The sequence below is a fragment of the Nelumbo lutea genome, chromosome 1, assembly GCF_056320005.1.
Source record: "Nelumbo lutea isolate HS-2025 chromosome 1, American lotus-T2T, whole genome shotgun sequence".
In the NCBI taxonomy this organism is placed as follows: domain Eukaryota; kingdom Viridiplantae; phylum Streptophyta; class Magnoliopsida; order Proteales; family Nelumbonaceae; genus Nelumbo; species Nelumbo lutea.
The window spans coordinates 168,449,531-168,472,890 of record NC_142684.1 but is presented as its reverse complement, the minus strand read 5'-3'; the positions used below and the strand labels follow the sequence as shown (position 1 = coordinate 168,472,890).

At 37.1% G+C, this 23,360-nt stretch overlaps 1 protein-coding gene across 1 annotated transcript; it reads right to left on the bottom strand.

Moving 5' to 3' along the window:
* Nucleotides 1-498: 498 nt before the first annotated feature.
* On the bottom strand, nt 499-23,135 carry LOC148879052 (uncharacterized). Its single transcript, XM_088960442.1, has 17 exons — nt 22,686-23,135; nt 20,038-20,140; nt 18,577-18,646; nt 18,447-18,485; nt 18,220-18,337; nt 18,091-18,148; nt 17,875-17,939; nt 17,704-17,710; nt 17,555-17,615; nt 15,420-15,479; nt 15,288-15,307; nt 15,133-15,198; nt 7,255-7,422; nt 6,547-6,804; nt 2,051-2,263; nt 1,154-1,425; nt 499-1,049 (listed from the first exon to the last, which is right to left on the bottom strand). The coding sequence occupies exons 1-17, from the start codon at nt 22,772-22,774 to the stop codon at nt 911-913; spliced, it is 1,806 nt and encodes a 601-aa protein (XP_088816568.1). The 5' UTR covers nt 22,775-23,135; the 3' UTR covers nt 499-910.
* Nucleotides 23,136-23,360: the final 225 nt, after the last annotated feature.

Below are 23,360 nucleotides of genomic sequence, written 5' to 3'. Positions count from 1 at the left end.
GGTGAAATTCCTTGAGAACTTGCCCTCGACTTCCTGTTTCGCTGCTTCAGGAGAAGGACGTTTGATCCACGAGGATCCTGTGGAGGAAGAACTTTGGGCAGTTTGGAAAGTTTTGTTGTTCGCAAAGGAGCGAGGGTTCTTGTCTGTGGTTATTTTATGGTTCTGTCTTGGTGAAGGCATTATCTACAGGAACTCGGGATCTTCCATGGCAATGCTTCTTTTTGCTGGATAAAACTACCTCTTTTGAGAATTTTTAAGTTCTCTAAAGTCAATTATGTGAATAGATCTTTTAATATGCCTGCCCATAGTATAGCTAGGGAGACAGGTTTTTGAAGCTGATCTTTTTTGGGGAAGTTATTCCTCCTTTTTTGGAACAATATATTGTAGTTGACGACTTCTTATAATGAAAAAAAAAACACTTAAAGTGAGTATTAATCGCTAAAAGGCAGCTTCTTAGCCTAGATAAATTTGATGCAAGGAAGATATTGCCTGATGAAATGCTAGTCTGAACTCTCTGCCCTTTATTATTTTTCTTCCCTCTCGGTAAAAATGCGAGCCCTGAAAGACCCACACATTGTCCACCTGAACCAACAGAAACAATAGCTGCCACCAATCACCCGTCTCAGAAATCTTACAAAGGAGGCTTTGCAATGTCCAGAATAATTAAAGAACAGTACAAACTATATGCAGATGCTACGGTTACAAATGGTTGGCCAATCATCATCTGATCTTCGGCTTCTTTTCGCCATTTTCAATTAAGGGTTATCGAGAAATACACAACACCAACGGGCACCGTAGAAATAAAAAAAAAAAAACTAAATGGTTTTGCCCAAGGAGAATGGTAAACAGAAGCACATGCGTTGCTCAGGAGGAGATTTTGCAGAAACAACCCCAAAGAGCAAATTCGTCTTCAGTCAGATCTAGGCCGACTTGTGCCACCTTTTTGGTTGTACAGGGGTAATAGCAAACGAGCCCCATGTTTCCTCCGTCCATAGCACCGCCAGTAAAGAACAAAAATCGATAGTGTAACAACAATTGGAACAGCCCATCTGTCACATAAATGAGAAAATCAGAATGCTACTTGACAATCTTCAACAAACAATTCTTAGGGGTACTAAAAACTGTGTTCCGGAGAAAGTACTCATTGTATTACCTGTCAAGATCGAGAATGGGACTATAAACTATTGTCTCCCAAGTTGCTACAATAAAATGCCATGCAGGGTTGTAGTAAAGAGACTCTGCTGTCCAAAACATCCTTGTGTACGTCTCCAAGAAGATAAATAGTACCCATGCTCCAATCTCAAGCAAAATAAATTTTATAACAAACCGCCCCACTACTACCATGACGAGGGAGAAGGTCACCAACCAATTGAAAAGCCTGTTATTGTATTCCTTAATGAATTGAGACCTTGATTTCCCCAGCATCTGTGTATTACAAAGGGAAGATGCATATTCAAAACAACCAAGCAATTTAGAGATAAGGGAATGAGATCAAGAGATTGAAATAAATAGAAGTCCAAATATCTATCAAACCAAGTTTTACTTTCTCTTTCAATCTATTAGTATATCTTTAGGTGGATAGAATTTAGGTTCAGATTCTATCAATTGTCACTGAAATTGTATGTCAACTTCAGAAACTAGCTACCATGCTCTCATGAATTTCAAAATTCCAAGGGAAGAACAGCTGTAGTATCCATTTCCTCCAAATTATCTGCACTTTTGGATTGGGGCAGAAGCAGAAAAGACAGCTCCAATAGGATAAAGGAATCTGCTTCCTTCTGTGCTTCGCTGTTTACCTCCTGAAATGGTATTGAGTGAAAATGAAGAGCTGATTTCTTGACTTATTTTCTGCTTTTCTGGCAGATTTTCTAATCCTTGGAGGGTAGTGATTCTGGAATCAACCAGAACTGGATTTCCTACCTGCATTTCCACCTCTCTCCCCACCCCAATTGCAAACATGTCCTTAAGTAATTTAATCCCATCCAACACCTAAAAACTAAGTCGTTACCAAAAATGCAAGCAAAAGAAAGGATATAAGATTTGGTCAAACCTTCATCATCCGTTGTTCATAGCTTGCCTTTGAAGGGCCAACACACTCCTCTTCAAAGCTTTGATTACATTGCAAAAAGCCCACATTAAATTTTGCCATGGAAGGAAGCCTTAGGACTTGAAGCTGATCCATTTTGTCCTCACACTTGGTATATAGTGCCTCACACAACTTTGAAGATTGATATTCATTTGCCAACATGAAATTCTTGTAGACCTACATGTGAATTTCCAATAACAGACAGTTATTTACTACATTATATGATTATAATATTTAAAACATCTAGGCTTATTTTGGAAAGTGTACAAATACAAATATGTACAGTACAAAGACAATATAAAATATAAGTTTTTGCACTCTACAAATTTGTATTTGCACTCCTTCCAAACTGAGCCCTAAGTTTTGTCACGCAGCAGTATAGAATTTACCTCAAAGCACAGGTAAGCTGAAGTCACACAAACACCAACACATATACTACTAATTGTAGTAATACCACTTATCATGAAAATTTGAAAACATGTGCAATGTGTATGCATGCATGAGTGGATTCTTCCAAATTGTCATGATCAGCCTTCAGAATAAAATGTCAGGAGCATCTTTGCCTTATGTTGGGCAAAGAAGGACCAAAGAGAGATGCATAAAAAACTTTCATACAAGAAAAACAAAGTGACAACAAGTTGTTACGTGCCTACACCCAAGGGTGAGTTAGACAACAGTTCAACAAAGAGGACTGACTTGTGGAGACCAAGTTGAGGTCCTCAAAGGGAATTTTCTCTTCTTTTTACCTATCTTAGTGTGAAAAAAAGAAAAGAAAATGAACAGGTTGGCTTAATTTTAGGAATGCCAGAAACCTCCAAACTCAAATGAGTTGTATTAGACTGAAATTGGTCAATAACGAGATGACTTCCTTCCCAGGAGATTAGATACATGCAGCCACAACATTCAACTTACTGACTTCTAGTGGAGATTCACTCTCCTCATTAATAACAACTACTTGACCCACATGAATTTGACCCAATTAACCCAACAAGCATAACTACTACTCAAGGTGGGCCCTTATACATGGACACATGTTCGTGCATGTAGCTAACTCATGTAACTCCATGATTACAAAGAGTTGGGTCCGTATCACAAGTTTAACATGAGATGGTTCAAGTGTCTTGCTTACGAAGGATATAAGCAAATGACATGAACCACAAGGTGATTCAAGTGTCTTGAGATGGGCAGAGATCATGCAAGGAGGGTTAAAACTAAACTTTATTTTTACTATTAGAAAATCACAGCTCAACTAGGATAGGAAGAATTTCTAGAAATGATAATAGCCAAATAGTAAAGTTCTTTCTTCCAGAGGATTAGAACATCGTTTTTTATAGTTATTATTTATTTATTTATAAAGAAGGTGGTATTCTCTATGGATATAGATCAAAGGCACTGGGCCCAAATGGTTTCACGATGGCTTTTTATCAAGATTGTTGGGAGATACTAAAAGAGGACCTAAGGCTGGTATTTGACGAATTTCATACTAGAGGAGTGATTAGCCCTGGGCTAAATTCCACTTTCATTGCCTTGATACCTAAGAAAAGTGATGCAAACCATCCAAAGGACTACAGGCTGATTAGTTTAGTTAACAACTTGTATAAGATCGTCACTAAGGTGCTATCCATTAGAATTAGGAAGGTGCTCCCAAAAATCATAGCAAATAACCAAGGAGCTTTTGTGAAGGAGAGGCAGATAACAGATCAGATACTTATAGCAAATGAGAGTCTAGAGGACTTCAAGAGATCCAAGAAAAAAGGGGTGGTTTGCAAATTGGACTTGGAAAAAGCTTATGACTTGGTTTATTGGTCTTTCCTGTTGGAGGTGATAATCAATTTTGGGTTTGGAGATAAATGGTGCAAATGGGTGATGGGCTGCATTAGGAATTGCCATACTCCATCTTGGTGAATGGGCCAGTGGTGGACTATTTTTCAGCATTGAGAGGGATTAGACAAGGAGATCCCCTTTCCCCTTTTTTGTTTACACTGGTCACGAAAGTGTTGGGGAGACTAATTTCCAAATCAGATTCTAGGGATTTAATAAGGGGATGGAGATTTGGAAGAGAGAATATACCGATCACACATTTGCAATTTGCAAATGACACAATTCTTTTTTTGTGAAGGAGGGGATCTCAATAAGATCAGAAACTTGAAGCTCACTACACAACTTTTCAAGCAAATGTCAAACATAAAAGTGAATTTTGAGAAAAGTTGTATAGTTGGAGTCAATTTGGGGGAAGGGAAGGCCTGTGAATGTGCAGACATTTTGGGGTGTGTTGTATCTAATTGGCCCTTAAACTACCTTGGTTTGACATTGGGAGGTAATTCTCAAAGAGATGAATTTTGGGTTCCAGTTGTGGAAAGGTTTGAAAAGAGACTTGCAAATTGGAAGAAAAACTATTTGTCTCTTAGAGGGAGAATCACCTTAATTAGGTCCACATTAGCTAACCTTCCTGTCTATTTTTTGTCAATCTTTAAGATTCCGGTTAGGGTGGCTAGCAGGTTGGAAAAACTTATGAGAGATTTTCTATAGGAGCCAGGGGAGAAGGACCATAGGGTTAGGTGGGAGGTGGTGTGTAGGAGTAAGGAGGGAGGTTTGGGAATTGGGAACATAAGGAATAATAACTTAGCATTACTAGGGAAATGGCTATGGAGATTTTCATTGGAGAAAGAAAAACTTTGGGTTAAGATAGCGGGAAGTATTCATGGGGTGGCATACAATGGATGGGACTCTGGGATTCTAGCAAGGACTACAAGAGCATCTTCTTGGAAAGCTATTCAAGCTACTTTGCCCGTGTTCTCTCCCTGGATCAGGTAGGATTTGCACTCAGGCAACCTAATTAAATTTTGGGAACATGTTTGGGTTGGGGATTCCTCTTTGAAAGATCAATTTCCAACTATTTTTGCTATCTCTACCCTTAAAAATGAACAATTTTCCTCCTTCCTTGTACCTTCTAACTCACCTTTTAGATTCGGTTGGAACCTGGGTTTGAGAAGAGATATCAAGGACACAGAATTAGGTTGTATTTCAGCCTTATCATCCATACTTGAAGGGATTTTCCTAGAGCCAACAAAGGAAGACAATAGAATTTAGACACTCACTCCCTCGGGTTCCGATACCTGTGCCTCTTTCTTCAAAGTCCTAATACAACCTTCTTTTGTTGGACTATCCTTCCCAGTTAAAGAGGTGTAGTGTCAACCTATACCCCCGAAGGTTGGGAGTTTCTATTGGGAAGCCTTTCTGGAAATAGTTAATATAGGAGATTTACTTCAAAGAAAAGGACCCAATAGTTGGTTGTCTCCTCATTGGTGTGTCCTCTGTAAATCTGATGGCGAGTTTGGATACCATTTACTAATTTCCTATCAGTTTGCTGAAGCTATTTGGGAATGGTTTATTTCTTTTCTCAGGTGCAGGTGGGCTCCCCCTTTGAATGTGCAAAGCTTATTCACTTCCATGCCCAACTGCTCAACAAAAAGGGCAAAGTTCATGTGGAGATATGTAAGGGCTGCAGTTTGTTGAACTGTTTGGGAGGAGAGAAATTCACAGATTTATATTGACAAAAAGAGAAGCTTGGAAGTAATATTGGAGATTATTCACGTTAGGGTGATACATTAGTTAAAAACTTTGGAATTGTTTGCTGATTTCTCAATTGATGAGATGCTAAGGAATTGGAAGGAAATTGCAGAATCAACTTCAGCTAAGAAAGCTTTAAGTTCTTGTTGGACCCCTCCACCAAGTAGCTTTATCAAACTGAACTTTGATGGCAGTAGTTTGGGCAATCCAGGGCCCTCCGGAATAGGGGGAATGATAAGAGATGAAAAAGGGAATTTGTTAGCTATGTATTCTGGTCCAATTGGGGTGGGAGACTCCTTGAGGGCTGAGATACTAGGAGCTCTTGAAGGGGTACAAAGGGTCAAAGACATGCATATTAAGAAATTGATCATAGAAGGTGATTCTGAAATTGTAGTGAACTGGTTAAAAGAGGGCAATTCCAAGCTCTGGAACTACAGCAATGAAAAGAGGAAATTTATGTGGCTGAGTAAGGACATGGAAGTTAGTTGTACATTGGTAAAGAGAAGTGCAAACTCATTGGCAGATGGCTTAGCTAGGCAAGGGGTGAACAGAAACTCTATTTTTTTGGGCTGTTTTGTAATTGATTTACAGTTTGGGTGTACATTGATGTATTAGGGAGTTAAGATTTTTTAGCTCCTTATCTATGTACTTTCTCAATCTTTAATAAAATTCACTATTATTGATCAAAAAAATATTTATTTATTTATAGTTGAGGGTCAAAATATTGTTGAAAAGAATGGGGGTGAATCTGAAAAGACAACTTAGCAAATAATTACATTGAAGTGGCAACATATCTCTTACTAAAAACAACTTAACTATTGCATGTTTCATAAAATCATACTATTTAGGCATAAGTTAACTATGCATATAGTTCAGTCCTTCTGCCATACCTTTTCTATTTCTTCATTCAATTTAGCAACTGATTGCTTAGCATGGTGACGGCCAAAATGCTGCCCATCAAAGACCTTCATGGCTTCTTCTTTAGAATTACCATGTGCTCTTTGCAGAGATTGCTCTGGGAGTGGTAATCCTAATTCACCCATCCTCTGATCGTATAGCTTCAAACACCGTTCAAGAATTCCCTTATTGAAAACTTCAACAAGAGAACCTGTGGATGGAATCTCTCCTTTGTTCAAGGCTTCAAGAATCTGCAACATAAAAAGCATTTTGTTAAATCAGTGTTGAATTGGATTTTAGTTCTCCCAGATTTTGCTCAAGTTAGACTGGCAGATATGGGAGATTTCTGGAATGTACGTGGAATTCTGGCCTGTAATGTTGAACAGTTTTCGGTATATTAGTTTTCTGATGAGTTGCTTCCTTGAGGTGTCATCTTGACACCTCTCAGATTGTAATATTCTTTTTGTGTAATGAAATCATTTCTTTTACTCATCAAAAAAAAGGCAATGAAATAAAATAAGACCAATAGTCATGATCAAGGCAGAAATGAAGAGAGGCATGCTGGAGTAAACCCACAAATTCATACAGAACACCATCTGACGATCCAGACCCATATATGCTCATAAGATGGATGGTCAAATAACTTCCCATCACAATTAAAAACAAGCAGCAGTTGAACCAGAGATCAGAAAGAAAGATACCTGTTCCAGAAAAGATACAAATTCCCTTCCATTTAGAGGTTTACCCTGCACAATTTTTGGACGAATAACAGAAGCAACAAGTTCTTTCAATTGCTCCCTCTTCTGGACATACATAGGATCGAGCTCGTCATCATTCATGTCACAAAGCTTTGTTCGCTGAAGATGAGGCTGTTTGACAATTAAATTCAAACACTTGTTACTTGATTCCTAAACAATCTGAGAGCATTTTCATACACCATTTAATATCCTATGTAGGGGGTGCAAATGATCCCAGATAAAAGTCCAGGCCTATAACCAGCCCATAGGCCAAAATAGCAGCCCAGGCATGGCCTTAGAATATTGTACAAAGCCTTAGTTTGGGTAAGGGTGCAAGCTGGACCCATTCAAATTCTAACAAATGCTCCCCAAGCCTGCCCGGGTTGCACCCTAGGCCTGGTCCTCGTATCAATTTTGGGCTTAGGTTGGCCCATTAGATTCCAAGCATGGCCTATTAAAGAGTAAAACATCTACATTTTCTTATTTGATAGTCAAAAAAATATTAATAGCACTACAGGAACTTGATTATGCTTTATGTAAAGCACACCATTAATGCTCAACAAAATATTTAACAATCACTAAAAATAATTATAAGATTCTGAAGGTTGACATAGATAAAATATTAATTTTGGGCCTACCATGGCCCATCAGGCCTAGATCATTAAACCTGGGGCCAGATCAGTTAGGCCCAGGCCTGGCTGATAGGCTATAAAAACACAGCCAAGCCCGGCCTACCATGGACCTGGCTCAAGTACCCAGTTGGGCCAGCCTAGGCGGCTAGGCCATGCGTACTTCTAGGCCTAAGCACTGTCAATGACAAGGAGTGCTTTGACTTGTAAAGTAAGTCCAAATAAGCCAATTAACTGGATATGAAACATGCATACATATAATCATCAGTACACGTTTGTGGCTGTGTGCTCAAACTTGTGTGTGGAGGTATTATACACAAGAAGATGATTTCCTTGAACAACAAAAAAAGAAAAATTCACAGAAATACTCTTAATAAGGGCACATTCATCCATTCAGGCTTGAAAGATGGAAAACCAGTCTGTTCCTGTGAGGAGACAAAAATATGGACATGGTGCATAGGGAAATACAAGTGATCTGACTATCAGTATATTTAGGTTATCATGAAGATCTCTCTGGTGAATGCCAATGACAAGCAAGGTTCAAAGTATTAATACAATACGCCCCATATCAGGCATATCATTTCGTATTGTGGGTCACCCAAACGCCAATACATGGATTCAGGACATCTGACCGGTTTCAAGGGTTAATACCCTTCTTAGAGATGTCCCGGGTCAACTCTTGAAGCCTAATTATTTTTTTCATCTTAATATGACGCCCAATACACAATTTTTGCATATTGAAACGAGACAATACTTTGAACCATGATGATTAGGAAACAAATGCATCAAATCCAAGCATAGTTCAAGCCTCAAATAACCAAAATGTCAATATATGCTTTGATCCTTTGGAATAAAAGGCATCAGCCTCAAATGATCAAAATGAATTGTAGATGTAAATGTCCATGTATGATTCCAATCAAAAGGTATGATTATTTTGGTCATTTAAACTCTTTAATTCCTAGCTCCTTGTTTCTCCTTGTTCCCTCGCAGTCACCCTGCCAACAAGTCAACTCAACTCAACGAAGACTTAATTTCAACCAATTATATGACTCCTGCTCTAAAATTCCACTCCAGGCCAGATTTTTTGCCAAATAATATGCCATCAAAATCCTTATTACCACTTACCACCTCAATTGGTGTCCTTTGGAACTTCCCTTTCTGCTCTTAAAGCTTTCAAGTTGCACCAGATCACCATTGCTGGTGCAATCATGGTCTTTAATGATGCAAATGCATAAAGCACTCCATTTGTTTGCCCAAGCCTTACACCCACCCAAAAATGCACTTATTTTTAGTTTTACCCTTCCTAATATTGCCATGGAGTCATTTCAATGATGTTTCTTAACTGCACAACATTTTGTCACATGCAGCACTGTATCTAATCTCCTGCAGTAAATGCCTTGTTTTTTACATTTATTTTCAGAATTTTCCTTTATTGTGTTCCAGAATGATCTTATACTCATTTCTTCAAGAAACAACATATACCATGTAAGCTCCTATAGTAAATGCCTTGTTAACTCATCTATGGATAAAGTAGGAAAGAAAAGCTTGACGCCAGAACTTGTGTGGAAATATGGTGATTGGAATTCCTTGCATCCCTTCAAGCATTCTCATGTTATTTGATGCTCTTTTCCTACTTAACATACCAGGTTATCTCTGGCAATCAAGTCAGTAAATATCAATCCCCGCCCCCCCAAGCTTCTTCATCAATGGCCTACACAAAAATATAGCTAAGATGCTTGCTCTTCTTCTGTAAATCTGAGTAGATCTATCAATATTCTAGTTTCATGCCCAAGTCTTTTCTCAATTACTCTCTTTTAGAATTTCATGATTCATATCATGGCTCGCAAGCTAGATATCAGATATTTGGTATAACACTCACAGGCATGGCATTTCCTTGTCATTATGGTCACATTAAGCATCTTTGTCAAACAAACTAACCCATGCATTTTTAACATCTATTAGGAAACTATCTGTTCCAGAACCTCGCTTGCCTTCATTAGTTTGTCCTACTAACTTCATATACTCTAGATCTATGAAAGTATGTTTATCAGCAGAGAAATTCCTCACAGCTATATATGCCCAGCATGGTCATCATCTAATAACTTCTAACAATAGCTTCTCTATACAGTCACCATGCCAGCAATAGCATCTAACCATTTTCTCCTTATTTTTGTTTGTCAATTAAGAGTGAGATATTATAAAGGGGCATGTCTTGAAATAAATATTGAAAATTCCTACCAGACGTGGGCTAGATTTAAAGGTAACTAATAACTATAGAATGAAATCTTGACAACATCCTCTAATAACGTGTAGTTAATTATCTGCTGCACAACATCTACCTCCTAAACACAAATGCAGACACAAACACATGTTTACATGTGTTGCCCCCAGCGCCCACTTAGATACAGTAAGAAAATGAATCCTATCCCACCATTCCACTCATTCCAAAGCAACATCTTCTATTGAAGAATGAGATAAGAAGTATTTTTTTCAACTGTTATGCTACTGATCATTCATAGTGAGAAAAAAAGATGCCAATGGATGTTCAAACAGCAGATTTTGGAGAGCGTACAAGATTAGAGAGGCTGGATCTCTGGTATCCACTGTGAAACCACTTATTCCATTAGGTTTCTGGAACAACCAATTCAAAAGCTGATCGTCTTGCAACAAAATCATTGAGGAGTAAGCTATCATGGAGTACATACCTATAGAGGTTTGCTTTTAACTTTTAACGTTCTTGTACAGAGGTTCCAACTAAGAGCATAACCTGATAACTTCAAACTCTTCTAGTATGCAGTATCAATTTAAATCTCCTTGTATCCCACCTAAATCCTACATGAGGGTGGCAAACACCTCCACCTACCTATAGAGGTTTGCTTTTATCTCTCAATTAAATCCCTTAAACCTCCTACTAATGAAGGAAGAAACTGGCCTAGCATCTCAAAATTTTGGTTGCAGATCAGATAATTTCAGAAGTTCAAAGAAAAAGGTAAGAAATATGAAATGATCAGAATCTTCTGTAAGAATTCACAGCTCAAGTCACGATTTCGGAAAAGTAGATCAATTTTTTTATAAGAAGCTGTAATTTCATTAATTATAAACAGAAAGATATTTACAAAGTACTATACAACCCAAAAATAGGCTAGAATTTACTACCTATCCCCCACAAAAAATCATTTTACAAGACAGCCCAGAACAGTTGGTTCCTGTTTACCTGCTGTTTGGCCAATGCAGCAGCCATGCTATTAAGTGATCTTTGCACCCACTGAATAGCAGTTTCTAAGTTCCTAGTCAACCATTTGATTTCCATGATTTCTTGTCTGTAAGTCCACATAACCTCTTCTTCATGAGTTAACCAGCTGGTAAGTAATAACTACCCTGGAATCACCTTCAATTATCAATTTAGTGAAATTCATTTGTTTTGCCAGTCTAATTTCCTGAAAAACAGCCAACAGCTCTGCCCTTATGGAGTCCCTCATATCATTGGGCCTAAGAACACTGCATTCATAATTTCATATTCATCTCTAAATACACCACCCATTCCAGAGTGTCCTGGGCTACCCATGCTGCTGCAATAAAAGTTGAATTTTATAGCACCTCCGAGGGCTGGCTGCCATAGCTGTTGCACTCTACCTTTTTGAAGATGCACCTGCCACTTCCCCCTAATTGTGAATATCATCCATGGTGAAAGGGGGAAAATACTCAGATATCACTCAATGTGCAACTCTCATTGTGATGGTCTCAATGATTGTTTCTTTAATTCTTTCTTGATCTTTGGAAATCAGAATACTCGCATTTCTTTCTTCCCCTACTGTCCAAATGACTACCATTCTAGTGCATCTCCACATAAATCTCCCTCTCTTCCTTGGCCACCTAAACATTGATGAGCAAAACAAGCTAGCCACATCTAAAGGCATAGTCCACCTACACCCAAAAAGAAAGAAAAACCACTCCTAAATGCAAGTAACAAATGGACAGGAGATTAGTAAGTGGTAGCAAGTGTCCCCTCTATCTTAACAAAGAATGCAAATATTTGAAGATAAAACCCAACTAAGTTTCATCTTTAAAAGAATATCATAGGTATTAATCTTCTCATGGAACACCTCCCAGTAGAAAACCCCAATCTTGGGAGAAACAGATTAACTCAAAACTTCCTTAACAAGAAAGTGTTATAAGGGATTAATATTGCACAAAGTCCAAAAAGAGGAGGCACAAGTAAAGGTTCCTAAAGGGAAAGCAGTCCAAATACAACCATCAGGTTTGAGAGGGTCCACAAAGACACCCACCCTCAAGGATCTGTATTAAACCCAAAGTAGAGGAGGCCTCAGATTCGCTAGCCCCAATCAAATCCAAGGAAGTTGGAGGAGGGAAAAGAGAACTTAGAAACAGGCTCCTTAAAAGAAGACAAAGAAAGGAGGGAAAGCAATCATTGAGAGTAGAAATCTCCACCCAAAAGTCTTACCAAAAGCAGGTTTTGTCCCCAAAGTGTGTGCATCACATCTAATGAGATTTAAAAAGGAAGGGAGAATACCATGAATAGCCTTCCACAAAGAGGCCAAGGTGGTATGTGTAGATAGGCCTGCATCCTAGTCATTGTCCAATTTCCCATGTATGCTTATCATCACATGATGCAAAACTCAATCGCTCTCAATTGGGAGTCTCCAAAGCCATTTCCTAGCAAAGCCATATTATTTTTTTTCCTAAATTCCTTATAAACCATCCTTCATCCCTTCTCTTGCTAACTGTTGAGTGGGCCGACTTGTGTTTAGTTTATTTTCTTTTAAATTAAGATGTTGTTGGACCTTGGGCCCATTAGATTTTATTTTTTAAAGAGCTGTAATTACTTAGTTTGAGTTGCCGTCCTATTAAGGGCATCCTTGTAATATTTCATGCTTAAGTTAATTATAAATAGAATGAGGAGCTGGTGGCTAAGGTTATGTTAATCTATCCTAGTCGACCTTCTTCTCTTTTCTCCCCTTTCCTCTCTTGCTGAAATCCCCAACTTTCTACTCTTCCTTTCACAAGAAGCTTGGCCGAAATCAGCACATAAGGCTTTCTACTCTAACTACATCCCATCTCACTAAGTTAACCTTTTTTGGTCTCCCTTGGTTCTCAGAAAAAGTCTCCCTATTATTCTTTCTATCTTCTTGACAATACTCCCATGGATGATGAACACTAACAAATAATACACCGGGAGATTACCCATCATTGATTTTATGTGTTATCTTCCCACCCAAGGAAACATAGTTCCCTTTCAACACAACAAGCTTCTTAGATGACTTTTCAACAACAACACTCCAAAAACTACTCTTCTTAAGCTTCTAGTAGAAGGCCCAAATATTTCATAAGCTAGGTAGTGGTGGAAAACTCAAAATCTTAGCATAGGAAGCTGATTCTGCTTCACCTACACCTACCAAACAACTCTTTTCCAGGTTCTGTGTTCATGTAAATAACTGACGGACATGAGTCACATAATTCACTGCTAGAACCTTGGAATATGACTATTAGCATGGCCCATTCAAAAGCAATGGTAAGAAATTTAAGATTTGATCAGAAATCTGTACTTGTAATTCACAGATCAAACCAGATTATTTCAGGAAGAGATTTTTTTTTTTTACAAGAGTTCATCCCTCAGAGTTCATCCCTCATTTGAGGAAGAAATCTGTACTTCACAGATCAAACCAGATTATTTCAGGAAGAAATCTGTACTTCCACCAGAGTTCATCCCTCATTTGAGAAGAGATCTTCACCTCCTCTACCTTCCCTAACAGCAATAGTACATTCTTCCACCTCTAAGGGCCCTTTTCTGGGTGTAAAGCCCAATTAATAACACTTGTGGAATCCCCCTCAATGAGAACAGAATTCAGCTGTAGAGATCTAACCATTCTCAGACTCATCATGAAAGCTCTGATTTCAGCTTCTGAAGCATCTACAGAACCAACTGGGCCACTGTAAGCCCAAATCACAGAACCGTCTCTGTTAAAAATAACTCCCCCAATGCCAGCCACTAGCGGTTGGTTGGGAGATGATCATCTGCTGCCATCAAACTTCAGTAAGAAATCTAGATCTGGTCTTGGAGTGCTGGATTGTCCGGGCTGATTGTCAAAGTGGGAGGAATGTACAATCTCTAATAAATTTCAAATGCAAGACTTACTTAATGCCATCAAAACTCCACAGGTGGGATTGATAAAATCTCAATGTGTCGAAGATTTGCACACAAAGGTAAACACGGTTTAAAATGTCAACGTATTTCTTAATATTTCCATTTCCATGGGGATCGACACGAAATATTACTAGAATCAACATATTCCCCAGTGAAAACTACCACTGCTACGCGGAGTACACAAGATAGTATTGTAACATGATGGTTTGGAAAAAGTATTATAGATGCATTGAGCAGTAATATTATCATCCATCTGACGGAGGCAGCTGCAAATTCTTTTGGATGTGATATTAAATCTTAATTTTTGTTTGTGTAATAGATTATTTGGTTGATCTATTAGAATCATTTGCACATTCTGTGCTTAAATTTTGCTTGAGTGTACTCTATTATGTACTTTTAACTCTTAAAGTCTACAAGATATTTTACCAATTGGAAAAAAATTAAAAAATCTATAGGACAACTTTGTAGGACACTACTTTTTTTATGAATATTTGCAGGATACTACTTTGTCTATTAACCTTAGCTTCTTGGCTCCGTTTGATGTTTTGAAACAAGACAAGACAATAACCTAAAAGGGTGTATGAACACTTATTATCATTGCCTTTTTCTCAAAAATATATCATCAACATCATCTAAGCCTTGTCCCAACTATATGGTGGTGGATACATGAATTCTATTCCACCATTCCATTCTATTCAGTGTCATATCAATTGTTAACAATAGACATAGTTGAAAAATAAGTAGGTAGGAAAATTATTTGTTGCTTCTAAAATGCATCTAGTCCCATCCATGACCCATGTTTCCACAAATACTCCTCTATTTAATTGTACTCTCATTTATCAGTATTGACAGAAACACACAACCTGGTGTAACTTCTTCTGAGAAAGAATGGTCACTCTTAACTATATCTCATGGAAACTACAGAAATCCAGAACCTTGGAATTTGATAATTAGCAGGGCATAGTTTTGAAAAGGAAAAGGAAACCATTGTTTGAAAATGATAATCTATCTTACCAAAAAAAGAATTAAAGAAACAAAGAAACCCAGTACCTGTGGTAAGCTAAAAGCAGTGCTGTTATCACCCATAATTGCCAGAGATTCGCGAATCTGATTAACCTGGTAATATCAAGGAACAGAATTATGATCCCAGAATGACACTTTTCCCATTTAGCAAAAATAAAGGAAGCGTTCAGCAGAAAAAATACCTGATCAAGATTTCTGTCACCTGCAGTCATAATAGATGTCCAGGGTCAAGCATAATATAATTACATAACATGAATGCTGCATAAATAAAACTCATCAGGCGTACAAATGCAATTAGGACATGTAAAACATACCATCATTATTTGGCACCTGTTGAAGAGCTTCATTCACCATCTGTTGCACAGATTTCCCTTCTGCAAAGCAGCATTAACAATGTCAGACTCTTAGACTGAACAACAACAAGAATGGTCCCCAGATGCCTAAGCAACTTTGGAGAACATGATTGGAAAACCATGTTTGAATCCATAATACTGCTCAAATAAACAAAGAAAATTACTCCCAGACAATACTTTTTTCTTTCTTTTTTTTTTTTTTGATAGAAAACGACTGTCACCGCCCAAAGGATGGCTAAACAACCAAAATGATAAACAGTCTACAAGCAAGCCCAAAATAAAGCCCCCCTATTTACTCCTTGCTTTGCTAGACATCAGCCAATCCATTTGCTGATCTTCTTACCCAGTGTTTTAAAAGCGCAAGGCGCAAAAAAGGCGCAGGGGTCAATTTGTGCCTGAGGCGCAAGGCGAGGCACGCGCCTTTTTGAAGCAAGGCGCAAAATTATAAAAAAAAATGCTAAAAAATCTTTTAAAATGTCAGAAAATTCAAAAAATGCCAAAAAATTCAAAAAATAAAAAAAATACTAAACATAATATTAATAAAAAATATAAACTTATAAAATAATGTTTTAAAAGACCTATTATCTAAAATTAAAATACATAAACATAAGATGTAATTATGTAAAGCATATTCAAATGAGAATTTAAAAATAAAATCAAACATATAAAACATTTTCAAGCATTTAAAACCTCTAATCTCCTTTTTCACTCAATTGCATTACTTCACGTAGCTAATGTAATGTAAAACATATTACATTCCTGATTCTACGAGCCGCCTTTGTGCCATGCCCCTCGAGGAAAGCCTAAACAAGTCCACGTTAGGTCTTAAATTCTACAAGCCGCCTTTTGAAAGGACTGCCCCTACAACCTAGGCGAGGCGCATACCCTGAAACGCACCTCGCCTGTGCACCTAGGTGCACCTTTTAAACCACTGTTCTTACCCACTTGAACTGTACCCCTAACTCCCTTGCTAAGTACAGTATTTCCCTTAACTGTTGCCTGTAAGGCCATGCACCTAAACTTCTTGCTTGCATCCAGCCGATTACCAGCTTGGAGTCACCTTACACTTCTAGCTGTTGCATACCCCACTGCTTAGCCATTACTTTTTTCTATCTTTTTATTGATAACAGGGCAAAGGCAGGAGTTTTATTGATATCGGTTGAGGACTTGCAATTTGAGAGAAGAACATTGTACTTGATAAAATGGAATGGCAAATCAGGATTTGTGTAGTAAACTAATATTATTTAGGTTATGCTTTCTTGAGTGTTTATTTATTTATTTATTTATTTTGATTGACAAATATTGTATTAAAGAAGAAACAAAGGAACACATGGAACCCATTAGGATGTGAAAAAAGGTGCCAACGGTGAAGAGTTCCACCATACAAATATTGGAGAACACTTAAGGCTAGAGGTAATAATTAGAGGCTTCCTATGGAAGTTGAGTGAGACCAAGAGAGGTTACTTAATGAGATGGGATATGGTGTATAGAAGGAAGGACCATTAGGATTTAGGAGTAGGGCATCTGAGGGTTATGAATTGGAACGAATCTCTGGCAAGTTATTGCATGAGGTGGTACTACTTTACTTCTAAAACTAGTGCTGCCAATGGATTGGAACGAATTTGGGTAGGGGGAATATCAGAATCCAACCAATAAGAATACAAGAGATCTGAATTAAACCTGATATCCAATGGATATATAAAACATAGATTCAAATTCAATAAATTTATATATCCAGATATCCCATTTGATTAAAATATCAGTAAATCTATATAAAGTATTAAAATTAGCATAAATTTATAAAACTAAATATTAAACAAAATATATATACCATAAATGGAAAAAATAAGTTTATCTAAATACCAAATCAAACATAATTCTAAAGAAATTTAATTATGACAATATTATTATATATTATCAGATTAGATCCCAGTGGATCGGATCAAGCAATATCCAAATTCGATCGAATTAATAAACAGATTATATGTTCAGATCCAATTAAATCTGAATCCGACTTTGAATAAATCAAATTTGAATTCAAATAGAATCCAATTTTATCCATTTGCATCCCTATCTAAAAACACCTCCAAACTTACGTAGGAAATCACGCTGTATTAGCCACAACAGCTTAGCTGGTTCAAATGCGACGTCTTGCCCCTGTAAAAAAAATTCAACCAGTCAATCTCATAATAAATGAATATCTCTAATAAATGCAGGAAAAAAGCTACAGTTAAAAGTAGGTTACCTTCACTCTGTTTTTCCACATACATTCAACCAGAAAATACAGAGAACCAGAGAACAAGTTAGGGTTGTTGGCAGAAATACCATAATCAATAATTATGACAAGTTCTTTACCTCTGAAAAACAAAACATTTGGAAAAGAAAAAAAAAACAAGGAAATTGGAAAGTTGCAAACCTTCCATAAAATTCCTCAGCAAGCTCAACAGCAAAAGACAAGCGGGATATATCTGCCTCACGAATCTAAAACAAGACACCATGAACCAAGAACTTAAATTGGACTTCCATGCAAAAGTGGCTGAATAAGGCCTTCATAAATGGATTATATTCCATTATCAAAGAAAATCCAAAAGGAATCTTAAAACTAACAAAAGTTATGGTCTAGAGGACAAACCGTCTCAGGTAGGTTATAGATAAGCACAGAACTCATAACAGTTGCCAGGGCAAAGATCCTGCCAAAGAAGAAATTAGAAAAGAACAAAGAACCAAGACTGCACATGATACTAGAGTATCAAATTATCACCTGTCATCATATACATTAGATTTCCCAACACTTTCAAATCCTTCTGTATCAAGGTAAAGCACAGATGTTTTTATTCCATCAATATCCAATTGTAATGGAGTTCCCCATACCCATATACCTGGAACCAAGGAAAATAAATGTCAAAAATGTCAGTCAAAGGTTTAGTTATCAAAAAATGCCAAAGAGAGAGAGAGAGAGATGGAGAGACAGGATGACCGAATATTAACCCTTTGTTTTAGTATCACGCATGTGACCAACACCAAATCCTGAAAAGAATATATGGTTCCGATGAGAGTTCCAAGTTCTAATATGGGGAGAAAACTAAATAAGCTAATCTATGAAAAGAAAAAGACAAACCTTCATAACATGAAAGGGAGAGAAGCTGATTAAGAAGAAAAGATTTTCCAGACCGGTATGGACCAATAACCTAAGAAGGCAACCATGAAGATGAAGTCAAAAGAAAAACAGTATTATAAAGGGAGGTGGTTAAATGGCTCTTGCTGTGTAATGATGCCTATATAGGTAATAAGAAAGACCACTGGTTATGCAAAAAGGATTACAACAACAACAATAACAACAACAATATTTACAAAGGCAAGCTCAAATATTTCTATAAAGTTTGTGTGGGAGGTAACACCTCATGCCTCTCTGTGGGATGCTTGTAATGCCTACTTATCAAAAAAAAAATGGCAAGCTCAATTATTTCTCTTTTCAGAGAGTAGTGACAGTAGAACACCCAAAAATCTTGTGGACTGTGATGTGTTTACTTGTTTCATGGAGTCTTAAACTTCAAGTCTTTAATGTAAAGATTCCTATGACATGTAAGCTTAATGGATTGAAACCATATCTTTTAATTGACCAAAAAAAAAATGCTTGTAGTATATTTGGGAAAGCACTAAAATTAAATAATAATAATAATATAAGTTGATTTGTGCCATGAAATGCTGGGTTTTTCTTCAAGGACCAGCAATAATAAGTAGCATTATTGGACAACTTTGACCCTTCAATGACCAATTCACAAGAATAAGAAATAAGTCACAACAGCTTCATAGAAACACATGACTTTTTTAACATTCTTCATTAAAAACTAGGCTGTAATATCTCTATATATAAAATTATGTCCTAATCTACTAAAACTTAATAAAGAAAACCCATAGCAAGTGTATATTCTTGCTTTACAAGAATGTCCCACTTCCAATTTCTAATAAAACTGCAAATGAGGAAAATTACTTAACCATCCCATGTCTAAGCATTATCCTACTTGCTATAAAACTCATGCAAATCATCCCAATCAAAACATGTAGGCCAGGTCAGGTAAGACCAAGGCAAGTAATCAGCAAAAGGGTAAGGCCAAGTCCAACTAACATGTGGGCCCACTGATTTGCAAAATAAGAACACCAAGTCCAAACAACATACTACATTGGAGCCCAAACATTTTGCAACTTTGGTTGGATTCTTGGACCTACCCATGATCCATGTGTTCTTTGAATGCTCTCCATGCCATGGACCTCCTAAAGCTGGACAGTGGTTGAAGAACTTAACAAGTGGAGTGGCTTTGAACGATTAAAAGAGAACCTAAAAGTTCATGGAGGAAATTTGTTCTAGCACAATAAGGGAACAAAAATCAGTGACAAAGCTTGTTATTAGTTTCAAAGATACTTAGAGTGGATAAGAAATATTTTGCATATATTTAGTTTCAAAGTTTGAAAGTATTTTATGTAGTTTTGTGACTGAGAACTAACCTCAAATATTTATCTTTGTTGGATAAGAAAGACTTTGCATATAGCGTAAGATATGGGAAACAGTTTTAAGGCTTACCGCAACAGCTGCAATTGGTGTTGTTATTCTTTCTATTGCCTTTAATCCTTCTCTTGCAAGACGAAGTTTTGTATGACCAGAATCAGGTTCCACAATAGGAAACCTGTTAATACAACAAGAGCAACAAACACTATATGAATGAAACCCAAAAAAAAAAAATACTTTGTTTAGCCTCAACAGGAAGACAATATAAAAGGTTAGAAATTTAAGGTCAAATTTTTATGAATTATAGTTTTGATGTAACAAACACAGACAACAGTTTCTCTTTTATCAATAAGATAAAATTTATTCTGTTTATTATCACCTTGCTGCAAAATAACAGAATATAGAGACAAGGAAAGCAAGCAAGGAAATTGAACAGAGAAAAGGACAGGTCAATCCTCAACAAGAAAATGACCAAATCATTGTTATTCTTCAAAGTTTTGCCACTTTGTAGGATGCATAATAACATAAAGCCACCTGCAAATGACTTTATAAAGCTCAATTTTGATGGGAGCAGTATGGGGAACCCAGGGCCTTCAAGACTAAGTGGTATTTTCAGAAATGAAGAGAGCCACATTATTGCTCTATTTTTTGGTCCAATAGGCATAAGAGATTCTCTAAGGGCTGAGATAATGGCAATGCTAGAAGGTACACAAAGGGACATGAGTTTGAACATCAACAGATTGATTATTGAAGGGGATTCCAAATAAGTGATAGGATGGTTGCAGATACAACAAGTGATAGGCAACAACAGGGATAAGGGTTTCGTTTTGTACTTAGTTTTCCTCACCTGTTTTCTGAATCTCACTGTTCCCTGCTATCAATACCTTTCAGTAATAGTTCACCCTCATTAAAAGGGTGGGCTTTGAAGTTTCCTGGATTTTGGTAGCGATTTTTTGCTTTTATTTTGTAAGGGCGGGGAAAGAAAAGGATATATTAAAAGGGGTTGGAGGGTAAATGTGATATGGTCTTGGGCTTTGAACTGTTTTGGTTGATACCTTATCACCTTGTATTTCTTTTCTTCTTTTATAAAATTGTTCTTTTTTATTACCAAAAAAATATATCTTTTAATAACATGGCTCTCTTTCTTCCTAGATGATCATAATAAAACTCCTCTGTTGATTGATTACTGATCAAAAAAAATGCGAATATTGTTTCTGAAACTCAAAAGAGAAAGTAAAAAAGTGAAAAATGAAATATAGAACTGAATTCAGGGCTGATTTCTATCCAATTTTTCTACAAGCATGAAAAAACATTTTCATTTAGTCCATTTCAAGTCAGTTTAACTTATCTTGTGTGACTTGCATGGCTTTAATATGTTTGAGTCTTGAATCTTGAATAAGGTGTGGATTGTTAAATTGGAGGTTGGCCACCAAGTTATACCAAAATGGTAGCATAGTAGACCATACCTTCTTTTTTTTTAGTCAGCCATGGTAGGTAGACCATACTTTATACACCAGAATGCTACATAGCTAATAAACTGCATGGATTAGCACAAGATTTAAGGTAGATGAACAAAAAGGCTATTAAATACAAAACAAGGGAAGACCTTAGAAGGAAATCAGGAATCTAGGAGTAGCCCCAACAGATGGCAGATAAAGAAAAAATTTGAGAAAAGAGTAACAGTTTATTAATAGAAAAAGGGTACATGAGATGATGTACAACGAGAACAAAACACAGATCTGGCTACAAAGACAAAATTTGTGTGCAATGAAGATAACTGATGGCACAGAAAGATTGCAAGACCAGAATACCTTTGGTAAAACTGTTCAAGATAGATCCTTCATATAATGAAAAAGGTTTGGATACAACCCAAGGGAATGTGAACTAGGTACTGCAGAAAATCTGGAAAGACATTCTGTGACAGTAGGTCTGACTCTAGATAAAATGGTGTTAAAGAAGAAGATTCATCTTGCCAACCACAAACAGTTCAGATGGGAATGATAATGATGATTTTTATCCGTGACTTGATCATGAGTCAATCTGCTTTTAATTCCGTATATCCTCTTTTTACATTAAGTTGACACATTATACTGAAATTACAAACTAGTATTGGCCTTTGTAAGTTCTCCCTCAGACAGAAAGATAAAACGATTATACCGCTATATCTAAGCAAGGCATTCAAATCACCCCAGACCAAAATTTGTCCTCATACTTTTCTTCCTTAGGAAATGACCCTCTTGTTTTTGCTGGGAAGGTCCTCCTACTTACCATAACAGGTGATAAGCATCTGTAGCAGTCACACATTGTTTCCAGGGTATACGGTTATCACACCAGTTAATGCTCAATTAATAATGTTCACGTAATCCAATAGCAGTTTCCAGAAACCTACTGAACCAATAAATTAACCTCTTAAGAAAAAGCCATAAATGCGCATTGCAGAGAAGAAGCAATTGCAATATAGCGGTACATCTTATTAACACGGTTTTTTATTTAAACTCTCCCATTGAGTCCCCATCAATGAAACTCATTACGAATTGAAACGAAGGTAACAGAATGAAATCCCGTCTAAAATATAAAGCATCACTAGAATAACCAAAAAAAATCCCTACTTTGCATAAGAAGACACAATTAAATTGAACTTAAGCGACTGAAATTTTGAAAGAAAACAAACCTATTAAACTAAACTCCCAATCAAAAAATAAAGCAAATAAGATCCCACTTACGCCTGTCGAAAATCATCTGCTGAAGAAGAGCCGGATGCGTAGAAGCAAAGGAAAATCGAAACAAGGAAAATCCAACCCAAAAATCCCATTTTCTTTCGAGACAAGAGCGTTATGTCTCAAAGGAGGGAAGATCGCAGATGGGTATTTGTAGCTGTACAGCCGACGTGACCATGAGAAGGCAAAGGAGGAGATAACCATTTGGTTTTGGAGGCATGGGAGGGGAATGGATCTCAAGAAACTATGGATGTAATTGTGGGTCAGGTATCTTACAAGCACACCTTTCGTCTCGCTTTCTTCGCTCTTCAGAAAACGGAAGAAGCAAAAGAAACGCCTTTGCAATCAAAGAAAAAAGCGGATTCGTGTTCAAGAGAGGAGAGTTTTTTTATTCTGGTCTGAGGACTCTTCTTCTTTACACACACACACACAGAGAGAGAGGGGAAGCGAGGAAATGGTCAGACAAAGCAAATAGGGTGGTTTTACTGTGGCCTCCGTGATTTGAACTAGAATTACACAAAAGGACCTACTCTCCATCAAGTATATAAATAAGGTCCCCTGTCTCGCCCTGGTTTGGAGAAATTCAACCAACTGCCGTTGCAGAAATTGCAGATTTACCAAAAGAACACTGTCACACTGAGGCTAAGGATGCCAATTACCAACGGGTCAGATAATATGGTT

Coding starts and splice junctions, on each gene's coding strand:
- LOC148879052 (XM_088960442.1), bottom strand. CDS start 22,774: ATGGGATTTTTGGGTTGGATTTTCCTTGTTTCGATTTTCCTTTGCTTC. Junction 18,486..18,576: donor CTCCCTTTCATGTTATGAAG/GTTTGTCTTTTT, acceptor TATTCTTTTCAG/GATTTGGTGTTGGTCACATG. Junction 6,805..7,254: donor TTGTATCTTTTCTGGAACAG/GTATCTTTCTTT, acceptor TTTATGTTGCAG/ATTCTTGAAGCCTTGAACAA.